The following is a 14,491-nucleotide window of genomic DNA, read 5'->3' as shown; positions in this document are numbered from 1 at the left end:
AGTCTGGATGGGAGGCTCTGTATTTTTAAAGTAATGAATCACAATAATGAGCATGCATAGCATTAAATTTGAAACAAGGTGTTTATTTTGTCATCCTTTAGTTTTGAACTAGTAGAAAGATAGTGTTAAGGAAGAACATAAAAATGAATTGCATTTATTTCCATAAACATAATATGTGGCATATAGCATTTCTACTAGATGGACATTTCCTGATTCATTTCATCTTTCTGACCACCAACTAGTTAATTTAAAAACACTTGCACTTGATTAATTGGTCCAATCAGATTTTACCAAAAACCTAGTAGGGTTTAGAAGATAAGTAGAATTTAGAGGATCTAGATAATCTGTGCAAATTGAATATTTGAAATGTATTTAATTGAAGAAAAGGAGAAACAAAAATCTGGCTTTAGAAAGTAAATTTTTCCACTTAATACAGAGAAATGCATCTACCAAGGTACTCTACAGACAGCTGGTGGTAACTAGTAAATTGGTTTCCTGCTGATAGAACAATGAAATTATATGGTATGACATTTTATTCTTGTGCCTAAATAAGTGATTTGGAAACTAGGGTCAGGGAAATAGAGATAATTATCTTTAAAAGTGAAAGCCTTTCAAAAACAATAAATACCAAGATATCTGGAGGCAGTTTTCATGTTATTTCATGACTTGTATGGATTTTTCTTAAACTTCTCGATTCTTTCTTCTGTGTTGGGCTCTTGACCTAGGAATTACGGGTGGAAAATCTTGATGAGTTAAGGAAGTGATACTATAGGACCAAGCTTTTCTCTACTCTCAGCAGTAGTTGGTTTTCTTGTGTGTTCCCAAAACATTGGTGGTGTGTCAATAAGTTTTGTATAATTAGGTGTGGAATATCCAGATTTCTTTTAATATTTTTGTAGCTTGGACCTAACATGTCATGTATTTTTCTTTACCTTTAGCTTAATGTTCTGTACACCTTTCATGCTATATTTTGAAATGACTTTTAAGCTGGTATTTTCTGATCTCGGGAAAATAAATTGAAAGAATATCTCTTGTCTATTTTCTATTGCTGCTCTTGCCTCTTGGTATCAAAGAGAAAGCCACACACTAACATAGGTCAGAGAAGATTCCAGGTTCTTTTCATTAATATCCTATCCACATCTCCAGATCCTTGATCCATTAAATACCCTACAACTCCAGTTTCTAACTCAGGCAAATTAGACTAAGTGCTCTAGCATTCACACTCTGCCTCAACAAGCAAGTCCATGGCCCAGAATCAAGCACCAGGTTCACAAAGTTTTCTTCAAAGCCAGCATTTAGTGTTTGGGGGCATGGCTTTTCTGAGGAAGCCCTATTTTCCTTTTCTTTCTGCTTTTGAAAATATAAATATGCTACTTTGCAGAAGTTCTTCAGGTTTGAAAAGGTTTCCTGAACTTCTGTAATTTACTTGTTCTCCCTGTCAGTCAATAACCCTGGTAACAAAGGAATCAGATACAAGGGTATTGAGTAATACTCTTGATCACAAAGCAAACCAAACCAGTTAATAATAATCTGGTGTTCTGTTTTTAAAACCATTTAAAATTTAAGTCAGCAGTCCATTTTCAGTTTTTTTCTGTCGTCTGTTTTCTTCTTTCCTGGTCCTAACCCCAAAGAAAATCCTTTGTCCATAGAAACGAAGAAAATTGTGTCAGAGAACTGAGAATGGGAATTGCTTCTGTATGTTTCCTTCTTTAACTTGTTTGAAAAGACACAGCCCCTAGCTCTCAGGAAGGACAGCAGGACAGCACTGGCTAAGCTCTCAGGGCACTTGTTTTACCTAGAAGGAACACTGGTCCTTACTTAGTACAGCCAGAGACTTCCTAGAGGAAGAACTGGGAAACATCACCACCTAGTGTTAATCAGCCCTGGCACAGATTCTAGGCTTACCAAGAAGCTCCTTGTGCACATAGACCCCAGAGGCGGCTTCTGTTGTTCCAGACAAGAAATTTTTATTTGACACTAAAATTTTACAAAGATTCAAGTAATGTTGAAATAAAAAATGCAGCTAAATGTAACTAGCAAAGGCAGAAACATACTTCTGAATCTGCTTTGTATTAGTTAAAGTAGGAGGTCAGGTTCTGGATATATTTTTCTTCATGGGAGAAAGAAATTATGTATTTATATTTTAGGTTTTTTCTTTTAGGAAGACTTTCAAACTCTGTGTGCCTCTCCCTAATTCATGATTTTCCTTTAATATTGTTACCCATATATCCATATGTACATATGTGTATCTACTGATACATAACTTACTGTGTTCATTTACCTTTGCTAGTATGTGCATGTGTCCAGGGCTGAACACTTGAGAATGGACAACATGTCTGCAAGCTTCTCCCTGCAGGACACTGATTCTCCCTCTCTCAGTAGTCATTGACCACCTGTAGCTCTTCATTTCAGGTTATAATAATTCATCACAGAGCTGTACTAATAAAAGCATGCTTCAGGAGTCTGTGAACACCATAACAGAACTTGCCAAGCAAGCTGTGTAATCACATCTTAGAGACACTTCCTCTGCACAGGTGGAGATCTCACATGATTGTTTCCTAAAGCTCTTGTGGACCCTTGTAAATTTTTTTGTATCATTATGTAACATCCAAAGATAAACAGTGATATTTTAAGAACTTAGACTTAAACCTGCTGTTGTTTTAATTAGTGAAACTTTTCAGATATGCCCCTGGTACAGGTAGACCAAGTTGTTTTCTTTTATAACATGTAGAAAAAGAAACTGTCTTTGAATAATGAAACCCAAACTAGATGGAGATGCTTAGAGCTTGCCCAGTGACCATATGTAGACTGTTAGATAGAACTGGCATTGGATAGCCTGCTTCATTAAGGCGAAAACTAGAATGCAGATGGAGCTAATTTAATGAAAGTATGAACTATACTGTTGACACAGGTCTCATTGCTCAGTTTAATGAACTACTACTGTTTTAAAGTTCTTCCTTTATATAAAAAAAAAGAGCCCACCAATTTTGAAGCTGACCCCAAATGTAATTTTTGTCACTAGCTCCTCATCACCTCTTCACTCCTATAACCTTGCCACCTGACTCCTTTATCCTCGTAGCAGAATAGCACTATATCAAGGTCATTTACTACCAAGTGGCCAATCCCCCACAGCCTTGGTTTACTCTCATGCATTCTACCCAGTTTCAAGCATCTGACATTGTTGTGGTCCCGTCTCTCTACATTTCCTATTTGCTACCCATGAGTCTATACTATTTTGCTCTTCTGTTGTCCCTGAACTTGTTTGATAAATTCTAACAGAATCGTGGAATAACGTTAATAATCACAATGCATGCACTATCTGGAGGAAGATGCTTTTTCTCCCCAGACAATGAAAAAGATGATCAACTAATGGGGAGCTTTAAATTTTAAAAATTTAGTTTGTACCTTATCATGTTTGGACTTTGGTTTTGTTTGATGTAATAGTAAAGTGAAGGACATACCAAGATTGTCATCAGTTGAATGTATAAATGGTCTCAGATTCCCTCGAGTCTCCTTCACAAAATAATCAATGACGCTGAAAAGGTTTGGGAGTGTTACCTGTGTAAAAGAAAGTGAGAGATGGCTCAGTGTGTGGCTGAAAATAAACAGGAGATGCCCCCCTGCAATAGAGTGGGGATTGTTGTGTATTTCCTGACCTCCAGTCAGGTCAGGTAGGCATCACACTTCAATGACTTACTGAACGCCCATGACTTTCTTAGCCATGTCTGCTTTTTCTCCTTTTTAAGGACTGTGTGGCCATTCTTTGGTGAGGAAATGCTCCCTTAGCATGGGTACAGTCTGGTGAATGATATTTAGGTACTTTGTCTTCCCTCAATTAAAACAGAAAAATGACTAAATTTAGGCCAATTTTTCTCTTGCTGAAATTGGGCAAACAAGAAAAAGTGGCAGCTCATAACCAAATGTTTCCCAGTCCCTAAGAAGTGCTAGCCTTCAAAATGTTTACAATAAGAACCTTCTATGGGCTGATAACATATTTTCCTAAATTGGGCATAATAGATTTCCTCTGCTTGAAACCAGAGAATTTAAGCATTTTAATTCAGTATAACAGAATAATTTAGGGTCTGTGGGTCATTAAAATCTCTCTATGCCATAAATCAATAATTTTTTACAAGTTAAATCCTACTATACCTTAATATCTCAAATAATCTTGGTGTAAAATAACTCATTAAAATTATGAAGGGCAGGATAACTGAGGAGTTTGAAAGGTGAAAGAACTATCCAGCCTGTCCATTTTCCTTCTACTGTGGACTGTAGAGGCTAACCAAAAGGAGTCCAGGTCTCCACTTATAAAGGTGCAGGAGTAGATTGTTCCTCACTGGAACCACTTCTGGCCACTTAGTTTTATGGATGCTCCTTCAGCAATCTAGACCTTTGCCTGCTTAGTTAGAACTAACCGTACAAAGCTCAGTTGGAGCCAGGCCTGGTTGGTGCATAGCTATTGTCCCAGCACTTGGGACAGAGAGGGGAAAAGATCTTGTGTTTACAATGGACTGAGATACCTGGCTGGGTCCATAGAAGTGAATCTGAAAAGTTCTGGAGACATTCTTCACTCAAGTGAGCTGTGTGAATCAGTGTCTCTCTGAGACTTACAGTTAAAACATGAGAAATTCTAAATTATACATTGATATACAATGGGCCTGGAGAGGCAGAGGAACTGGAGTTAACTTTAAAGAAACACAGGCCACATCCACATTTTCAGTGGTTGAGACTAGTCTAAATGTCAGCTTACTCCCCTGTATAATAGGCATAACAATATCTACCTCATGGAAATAGAAAAGATTAAATTACATACTTGGCTATGTGCCAGATATTGTGCTGAAGGATAAATCTGCCTATCATTGGCTCCATGATATAATAACTAATTTTGAAGAGGGGTTGATGACAAAGAAGAAACAGCACCTTCTGGTGCATTGCTGTTAAGAGGGCATTGTTGGACTTCTTCGTTGTAGGTATTAGAGGACAAGGCACTCAGATTGCTTCCCTTCAGATATAGAGTCATTTGAATATTTGTAAACAGAGGGTAAATATTATACAGACACTGCATAAAAACATTTTTCTTTCTCTGAAACAATTACACTGAGGAATCATGTGCAGAGAAAGTAAGGGAGACTGCTTTTAGAAGCAAGCTATCCTCTAGTCAGTCTCACCTGCCTGTTCTTGCAAGTCTCTCACCTTTCCCATCTTACCTAGAGGTGCTCATCGCCCTTTGACATCACTGTATCTGTTGCTGAGGAAGACTTCTGTTTCCCCACTTTTCCCTGGAGTCTATAAAGGAAGGTTTGGAAGGCAACAGGAGGAAGTTTATCAACAACAAAGAACTGCCTACGTACAGGTTTCTCCAGTTCAATGGTGTAGTTCTTCCCAGTGTTCATCACTTTGTAGTGCTTGATTCTTGGCATTCTAAAATGAAATACATGGTTGACCTCCTTTTGATTATACAGTTGACTCAATGACTGCTACCCTTTAGGAGCTTGATGGGACAGTTGGCTTAAATTCTGTTTCTGTCATATGTGCTCTCTAAACATCCTCCCCACCGTGTGTGTGTGTGTGTGTGTGTGTGTGTGTGTGTGTGTGTGTGTGTGTGTGTGTGTGTGTGTGTTGAGAGAGAGATAGGGAGCATATGTGTGCTTTTAGCCTTCATTACATAATGGAGATGATAAAGCTTTACCTCTGAGGGCTGTTGTGAGCTAATACTGGCAAGGCCCTTAGTATAGCCCTTTACATATTTAAGCACTCACTAAATTATACTTATTTTATCTCCATTTACTATATAGATAATATTTCTTGCTTTCTGCCAGTCTAGTTTGTAAAGCATGGGCAATACTATTTGTCTCAATTATTCTTTTGTGCCTGTAGGATATGTCTGTAGCACTCAACACAAGGTACACAAAGGGTACAGCGATTGGTGATAGCCATCACATCATATAATAAACTCAGAGGGGAGTGGTGAGATGAAAACAGACAGGTCAGTAGGAGCTATTGGAACTTTTGAGTAATGGGACTATATTTTAAAGTCAAAGGTTATGCAGAAAACAGTGGCCCTGAAATCTTGTAGGCTCTGTCTTTTTAAACTATACTTTTCTTCCAATTTTTGTTTTGCAAAGGAAAAAAATGGGTAAAATTTGCTACTTAAAGCATTGTGGTTATGATATAAAAAAATAGAGCAAGTAAAATGAGATGTGGCAGCACACACCTGTCATCCCAGCACTTAAGACGCTGAGCCAGGAGAATTACAGGTCAACCTAAGCTACTACACAAAAAGAAAAGCTAGTCCTTAAAGAAAAGGAAAAGCCTGGCTTTAAGTGTAGTTCTGAATATGTTTTCTTAGGTCCTGATCTCAAGTTTTGCAAAAGGATGAATTTGGGGTAAAGACTTTCTACTTCCTCCTTAGCCAATAATGGCTTACATGACTATAATGCTAGCATGGCACCTAGTCAAAACAACTTCAAGGAAAAACAAAGTGTGAGGTTTGTTGTAAAAATAGCTTTATGTCTTACGCGTTTCGTGCCACTGAGCTGATTAAAGATAGATGATGCCCTGCTCTGAGAGGAATCACCTGATGATGTTGCACTGGCAAGCTCTGTTTACTCTTGAGAGTAGCCTTCCTTCCTACCACTGATCTGTCAACACCTGGGGGAAAATTACTTTCAAGTTCTGCTTTGTAAACCAGTTTGTCCTTCCCATTGTGTTTACCAGACTCACTCATCAACTTGCATGGCTGAGCATCAGTCCTGGGACCTCTCTGAAAGAAAATGAGCTTGTTTTGTGGGAAACACAGGTGTTTCTTAATAGTCTAGATTCCTGCCAAAAGCTGTACGTTAAGCTCTACTAGCAAGGCACAATTCTGATCCTCTCTCAGATTGCTGTCTCTAAAGATCAAGTGACATATGAAGTAGAAGATATTAAACCCCAAGAGCAGGGTTGAATTTTCTGTTTTTCAAGGGTTCAGGACTGCCCAAACCCGAGCTGAAAAAGGACAACACTGATGGATGTTCCAAGTGTATGGGGTAGGCGGTGAACCCAGTAGGCCTCAACCACAGAGAATTGTAGTCATCTGAGGAAATCTGCGAATGGGAGAAGTGGTCCTCCCCAGGGAAGAGCACATCATTTGGTTGTCCAGTGTCAAATGATCAGCCTTGAAAACATGCTTGCAAGTAACATTATACAGATTGGACAGATTATATTTAGCAGTATATACATATATATATGCATGCAATAACAATTGGTGGAAAAAGAGGCCTTGAATTTGAAGGAGAATGTAGAATAGTATATGGGAGGGTTTGGAAGGATAAAAGGGAAGGAAGAATGTTGTGATTACATTATAGTCTCAAGAGAAAAAGACCTGTATTGGCAAAAAACAAAACAAAGCAAAACATACTCATTGGCAGCTATAACCTATACTTCTTTTGGATATGTTTTGAGATCTCTGATTAAATTAGTAGCCAAAATAAATTGTAAATTAAAAAATCTATACTATTTTATTATAGTCTAATGGAGTTGAAAATTTGTTGCTAATGTTTAGCTTGTAAAAGCATATGCCATTATAGCATATGGTATAAGCTAAAAAATGGAAATAAATATATATAATAAGTAGGAAACATAAGGAATCCACAAGAAGGTTGACAATTACCGTGGAGAAATCCAAAATTACACACAGATACTCGCACAGATTTGGGAGCACCAGGATCTAGTTTGTCACCTAACATTCTTGCCACCTATTCATGGCTACTGTATGAAGACAAGAGTCTATCTATATTAACTGGCAAGTAAATGAAGCTTCCAGGGCCATGGCTCATAATACTAATTGAGCCATACTGCCATGATTTTAATTTTTTCTCTAAGATACATTCACTTTTTACTGTTTATCCACTATTGTCTTCATATTCCATCTATTTAGAATGACAGAGATTTATGAAAAAAGTGGTAGATTTATTTGTAGATGCATAATAGTAAATATATTGTGATACTAACAAAGAATCATAAACTCAAAAAAATCAATGTTCTATTTATGCTTTTTATGAGACATAGTCACTTATCTAATATTTAAATGTAGGCAAAGGCTTCTATACTTGAAATTATATTGTCAGTTGTGAGTGTTACCTAAGCTAGAATGTCTATTAAAATACAGAGATTTTTATAGACTCTGAAAGTTAGAGTGGCCTTAGAAGGTCCACCTACTCTGATTATGTATAAAATTATTTTGCATGTATATTTGTGTGTGGCTGCACATGAACATGTGTGCGCTTACTTGTGGATTCCAGAGATCAACCTAGGATGGACCCTCAACATTCTTTTTCAGAGAAGGTTTCTAACTGGCCTGCAACTTGCCAAGAAGGTTTGGCTGGCTGGCCAGCAAGCCCCAAGGATCTGCCTGTCTTTTCCTCCCCACTGCTGAGATTATAAGCACGTGTCATCTTCCTTCCTTCCTTCCTTCCTTCCTTCCTTCCTTCCTTCCTTCCTTCCTCCCTCCCTCCCTTCCTTCGTTCCTTCCTTCCTTCCTCCCACCCTCCTCCCATCCTCTCTCTCCCTCCCTCTTCCATCCTGCCTCTCCTCTCTCTTTTATGTGAGTTCTGGAGATTGAATTCAGGTTCTCACACTGGCATGGTTTGGTCCCTCACTTCCTTTCAGTCTCTGCTTAAATGTCAGTTAACTGAGTGCCTTTGTGAACACTGTATCTTAAAACAATAGCAATCCCAGATCTGTTCTCTTTATTACTGCTATGGAAGGGGTTTGCTTACGTCATACTACTTTCTCATGCTTGTGTTTATATTTGCAGCCCTAACAATGCATAACAGGTACAACTGGAATACTGTGCTCTTAGCAGTATGCTAGCCAGATGAATTGAACATACTCTATTTCCTGACGGATAGTGATGGAGTAGTTTTTACTGTCACTTCCTGGCCTCAGGATCATATTTCCCCAAGAAGGATTCTTCTCCAGCATTGCAGTTGCTTCTTTCCGGGAAACTGCATAAAAACATCTACAAATGTGAGATGAAAGAAAAAGTTATTATTATTTTTTTAGTTAAACTGATGAAGATTATTACTTGAAAATAATGCTACCTAAACAACTTGAGATACAGAGTTATCTTTTAAACAAAGATAACTTGAAAAGCAATCTACTAATCCATGTATAATCACCAACACCACAGAGAATCTTTGACAACTAATAACATATCCCCAGTCTCGATACACACCAGGTCTTAGATTAATTTGTTGGTGCTTTCCTTTCAGGACTCCAAAATATCCAACATTCTCTTTGGGAATCTGTTTTTGTTGTTAATCTGTTTATTTGTTTTGAGATAGGCCTCCCTATGTAGCCCTGGATGTCCTGAAATTCACCATATATAGACTATGCTAGCCTTAAACTCAGAGATTCACCGAGCCTTTTTTTCTCCAGTGCTGGGATTAAAGATGTGTGCCACCACAGCCTAGAGGGACTCTGTTTTAAACACTGACATTAAGACTATACCATTTGGTATAATCTGTTGTTTATAGGGTTTTGTTTGTTTGGTATTTTAAAACAGAGTTTCTCTGTGTAGCCAGATAGCCCCAGTTGTCTTGGAACTCAATCTGTAGACCAGCCTGGCCTTGAACTCGGAAAACTGCCTGCACCTGCCTCTTAAGTGCTGGGATTAAAGGCATGCCCACCACTCTTGGTTTATAATTTGTGTTAAAATGGCACTAGTAATAGTTTAGACACAAAATTAAGAAATTAAGCACTTCCTGTTTTTATAATACATATGATATTTAGTGAAATATAATAACCATGTACAAATTTGATGGAGTATATGATACATCCAAAGTTTTAGTGGCAAATATCTTCAGGTGTTGTGACGTGAATTAGTTTCATTCTTCTCTTTATTTATCTGTAATAAACTCATTACTTCTTGTACTGGGGGAAAAGAAAAAGAAGCAGTCCATGTGATTTTTATTCTGAGTTGGTCTCTTGTCTAGTTTGGGATAGCAACATTGATAAGCAGGTTCCAGTGGCTTTAGTACAGGAGATTGTGTATCAGAGCCTGATGTCAGAGATGGAGCCAGGACACACTTTAATGACAAGAGCACCACAATCTCCAGAGGAAAAGGCCCATAATATTTTCGGCAATAAAGAAGACACGTGTGGGATGCTTCAGCATCCAGATGCTGTACCATTACTATTTTGAACACTTTACACAAGGCTTTCCTCAGAGGGCAAGCTCAATGTTCACTCATCAATCAACTGAATACAATATTCTAAGACTTTAAAAAGATTTGGTATGAATGATGATAAATAATCCAACTATGAGGACACACACACACACCTTTTCCTTCCTTCTTCATAACAGCTTTAATTTGGGTTTGAGCTCCGGAAAGACATATAAATTTAGTCTAGATGTGTGGGTAGAAGGGGATTTCCTCTGTGGTAAGAGTTAGTTCAAGTGTGCATGATGCTGATCTTGTCGTAGGAGAGGAAATGTGGCAGGGGTTCAGAGACATACAATTAACCCCCGAGATATTTAGTAACCCTGGTGTAACAAGTCCAAGTAGGCAGTGCTACCTGATAATTAGAAATTAGTCTTAACTGAATGAGTCAATGGTGCACTTACGCTGGCATAGGGTTTGGTACATCCACATCGTGTTGTACTGGCTCCTCTTTCTCTGCAGGCATAATGGGCAGCTGTTCTGTCTCAAGCCTTCTTTTCTTTTCTCTCTCTAAGACTTCATGTAGTCTAATCACTTGCCCAGGTAGAAGTGACACGTGTTGAGGAACTGACAGCTGAAACCAGTTAGAACAGTAGGCAAACTAAAACCACAGCCAAGTAGCATCCTGGCTTTAGTAAAGATGAACTTGTTGGCTGTGAAGAGTTACTTGTCAGAGATGAATGGATAGAATAATAAATGAATTGTAGTCACGTCTCAAATGAAGTTGGGAACAACCTATGCCATGTCTGGTTACAATATGACCACCAGAGGAAAGTGAATACTCACCAGGAGATAAACAAGAGAATCCATGAGTGTAGGAAGAAAGCTTTCAATTTAGCTCTCTCTCTCTCCCTCCCTCCCTCCCTCCCTCCCTCCCTCCCTCCCTCCCTCCTCCCCTTCCCTCCCTCCTTCCCTGGTAGTATGCATAGCTATGCATGTATGGGGAGTGGGCTTGCTCATGAATGCATATGAGGAGGCCCCGGGTCAACACCGGATGTCGTCTTCTATTGTACTCCACATTGTTATTATTAGTATTATTTTTCTAGTGTGACTAGATCAGATGGTCAGCAAACCCCAGGGATCCACCTATGTTTTCCTGCCCAGCACTGGAGTTACACATGCTGACTTCTATGTGAGTACTGGGGATCCCAGCTTAGAGTCTAATGGTGGCACAGCAAAGAGTTGACCCAGTAAAGTTTTGCCCTAGTCTCGTGCTTAGTCAATATTCATTAATTCATATTGTTCTTTGCATTTGTGTGTATCTGAACATGAAATTTAGATAATTTACTGAGAGGGATATACAAACAAAAAGATTTACATAAATCCCATTACTGTATCGAATAGCCAAAGCAAAATAAATGGAACAATTACTCCTTATTTTGATATTTCTTTTTTAGCTAATTCTTATACATCAATTGTATCCCAATCACTACACAAATGTTACCAAGATACAATAATCCTACAAGGCAGGTATTGTTATTTGCACTTTATAACAACAAAAACAGCAACAACAAAACAGAAAATATGCTCAGAAAGATTAAAGTCCAGAGAACCATTGCTAGTCATCTGTGAAATTAAGACTCAAAATCAGGCTAGTGTGATTCAGAGATGAGGTTGCTGCTCTGTCTACTGTAGTCTCTTCGACATGAACACTTCTACTAAAGATCTAAAAATATTACTTATTAGTTGGTTTTGTTGTTACTACTTTTTCTAGAAGTGTGTTTTTGTTTGAGTCACACAAATATGTTCTACTGTTTTCATACTCCAGTCTAGTGCATCATTATGCTGTCTTGGAGGAATAGTCAATATGTTGGAATATCTTTAGAAATGATTTATTCACATACAGTGATTTGATATTATGCCCCAAATATTTATAGAGCATAAAATAGTAGTGTTTTAACTTGAAAATTCATATGACATATATTATATATGTTATATGATATATCAATGTTTGAATTAAAATCATTGCTTTTTACCTTTAATCAAGGAAAAATATAAATGAAACGGCCAAAACTTCAAGTATTATTAGTGTATCAAGAAGAGATGTCTAGATTTTTCCAATGGGTTCAGTGTTTATTCCTAGTCACATACTCATGGGGTACTTACAGACACCCATGGCAGCCTGTGGGACCTTACTGTAACAGAGGGAGAAAGCAGAATTCTTCAAATGGTTTCCTCTCCAACCCCATGAGTATATCCTTCATGTGTTTAAAAGTCTCCTTTCAGGCCTCACAGGGACACCCTATCTGGCTGTTGAACCTCTACTCATTTTACCTGTAAAAGGGTGATCCGAAGAACCTGCACCCAAAGTCTTGGCAAAGAGTCCAACTTATTTTATGACCACTAAGACTTTGTTCAGAAACTCACTGGGGTAGAACAGGCATTTTCTCCTAACCTGGAAATTTTTCACGTGTTCTAAAAGTTTTAAAGAACATGGCGCTTTCAGTTAGCATTTGTGCCGGTTATCAAAGTGTCTTGTGTTTGGAAGACTACTGTGACTTTATTCAAATTAATGGTACTTTATCTTGATGCCATAGTTCACGCTAAGCAATGGGCCTTACTATTTGACTCTGATAATATGCTGCCTTTGAGCAGCAGATAAGCATCCTTCTGTTTTAAGACAAATGTAACAAGTGTTTAAAGGGAATTTTTCATTTTTGATGGTTTCTATATTTCATGGTGTCTGTTTCATTCACAAAACCAGTGCAGTACATCATTTTATAAATTTAAAAGAGAAATGTTGGAGATTCTTTTATAATGAACTACAATAAGTACACATGTCAGTATATACAAAGAACCTTCATGTTAAAAAAGTAAGACAGTAGGGCTTAGCCATGAGGCCTAAGCTAAAAGATGACAAAAGTAGGTCTCCCTCACCCCCGACTCACCAGTTTCACTTCAGAACAGTTACCTCAAGGTGAATTGGGCTTGGGCGTTCACTTAGTAGTATCTTTAGCCTTCTCAACCTACCTGATGAAAATGTAAGGTTTGGAAACAAAAACATGGATTTCTATCTGCATTTTCTAGTTTTTATATCCTCAGCCGCTTTAATGTCCATAGTTGTGGTGATGCTAGTGACTATTTAACATAAATGAATCAACAGGCTGTAATGCTCTTCGGCTGGGAATGGTGACTCACTGTGGTAATCTCATCCACTTGGGAGGTTGAGTAAGGTGGATCCTAAGTTTGAGGCCACCATGGGCTATTGAGACCTTGTTCAACAGAAGAAATGAATGGCTTTCTTACCTCTGTTACTGTAAGAATGAAACCCCTCCATTCTTCCCCACTTTCTGTGTTTTCTGTCTAAAGATGAAAACAAAGGTAAAGAAGAAAATACATAATTACTTAAAGTTAGTCACAAAAATTTCAGATGATGATTATCTGACAAAATAGGTACCCCATCAAAAGCACACAAAATTGCAGGCTAAGGAGATGGTTCTTTGGGTGAAGCATTTGTCACAGAAGTGTGAAGACTAGAAGTTTGGACCTCTGGAACCCGAGGAAAATGACAATGAGCAAGCATGACAGCTCAACTGTAATCCCTGCACCAGGGAGTGAAGACAGAGGATCTCTGGAGCAAGCTGGCTAGCTAGATTAGCCAAACTGGGAAGCTATGGGTCCTTATGAGAGGTGTTGCTTCAAAAAAAAAAAAAAAAAAAAAGATAGAAGTGAATGAGAAAATACTTGCTGTCATCTTCTGGCCACCCCATACATGAACACACACATGCATGTACATCCACATACATATATACCCATGCACATCCAGATAGCTGTGCACACATGCACATATATCACACACATATATACATGCAAAAAAAGAGAAACTAGCATGAGTGGCCAAAAAATGCATATTCTCCTGCTCAGGCACTTAGTTAAATAAGATCATTTGAAAAGTTAACTGCATAAAATCAGCTGCAAGGAGAAATAATTCATTTTCCTTTTTGCTTAGAATTATTAACATGAATTTATCACGAAATACTTCACTCCTTTTTTTTATAGGTAAACTGAAATATAAATGATTAGGGGCGGGGTGGCTCAACAAGTAAAGCACTTGCTACACACTTGCTAAGACCTGAATTCAAATCCCCAGAAGTCACATAAAGTCGGGCACAGTGAGACACATAACCAGAGTATGCCTATAGACAGGAGAAGCTCCTTCCAGCTAACCTGGCATTGTCAGCATCGAACAACAAAGTGACTCTGTCACAAATAAGGTGGAAAAGGAGGACCCAAGATTGTCCTTTAACCACACACTCCCTGTACAACACATGCACTATGACACACAT

The 14,491-nt window shown here is 38.2% G+C and overlaps 1 protein-coding gene across 1 annotated transcript in view; it reads right to left on the bottom strand.

Moving 5' to 3' along the window:
* Positions 1 to 95: 95 nt before the first annotated feature.
* Stap1 (signal transducing adaptor family member 1) overlaps positions 96 to 14,491 on the bottom strand; it is a 29,658-nt gene continuing 15,262 nt past the window's right edge. Inside the window, exons 4-9 of the mRNA XM_027390979.2 lie at positions 13,452 to 13,508; positions 10,610 to 10,779; positions 8,873 to 9,001; positions 5,352 to 5,421; positions 3,462 to 3,558; positions 96 to 721 (exon numbers count right to left, since the gene is read on the bottom strand). Coding sequence (XP_027246780.1) covers positions 660 to 721; positions 3,462 to 3,558; positions 5,352 to 5,421; positions 8,873 to 9,001; positions 10,610 to 10,779; positions 13,452 to 13,508 — 585 coding nt within the window. The 3' untranslated portion in view covers positions 96 to 659. The remainder of the gene's footprint in view (positions 722 to 3,461; positions 3,559 to 5,351; positions 5,422 to 8,872; positions 9,002 to 10,609; positions 10,780 to 13,451; positions 13,509 to 14,491) is intronic.

Source organism: Cricetulus griseus (assembly GCF_003668045.3).
Source record: "Cricetulus griseus strain 17A/GY chromosome 1 unlocalized genomic scaffold, alternate assembly CriGri-PICRH-1.0 chr1_1, whole genome shotgun sequence".
Classification (NCBI taxonomy): Eukaryota; Metazoa; Chordata; class Mammalia; order Rodentia; family Cricetidae; genus Cricetulus; species Cricetulus griseus.
This window is presented reverse-complemented; position numbering and strand designations above follow the sequence as displayed.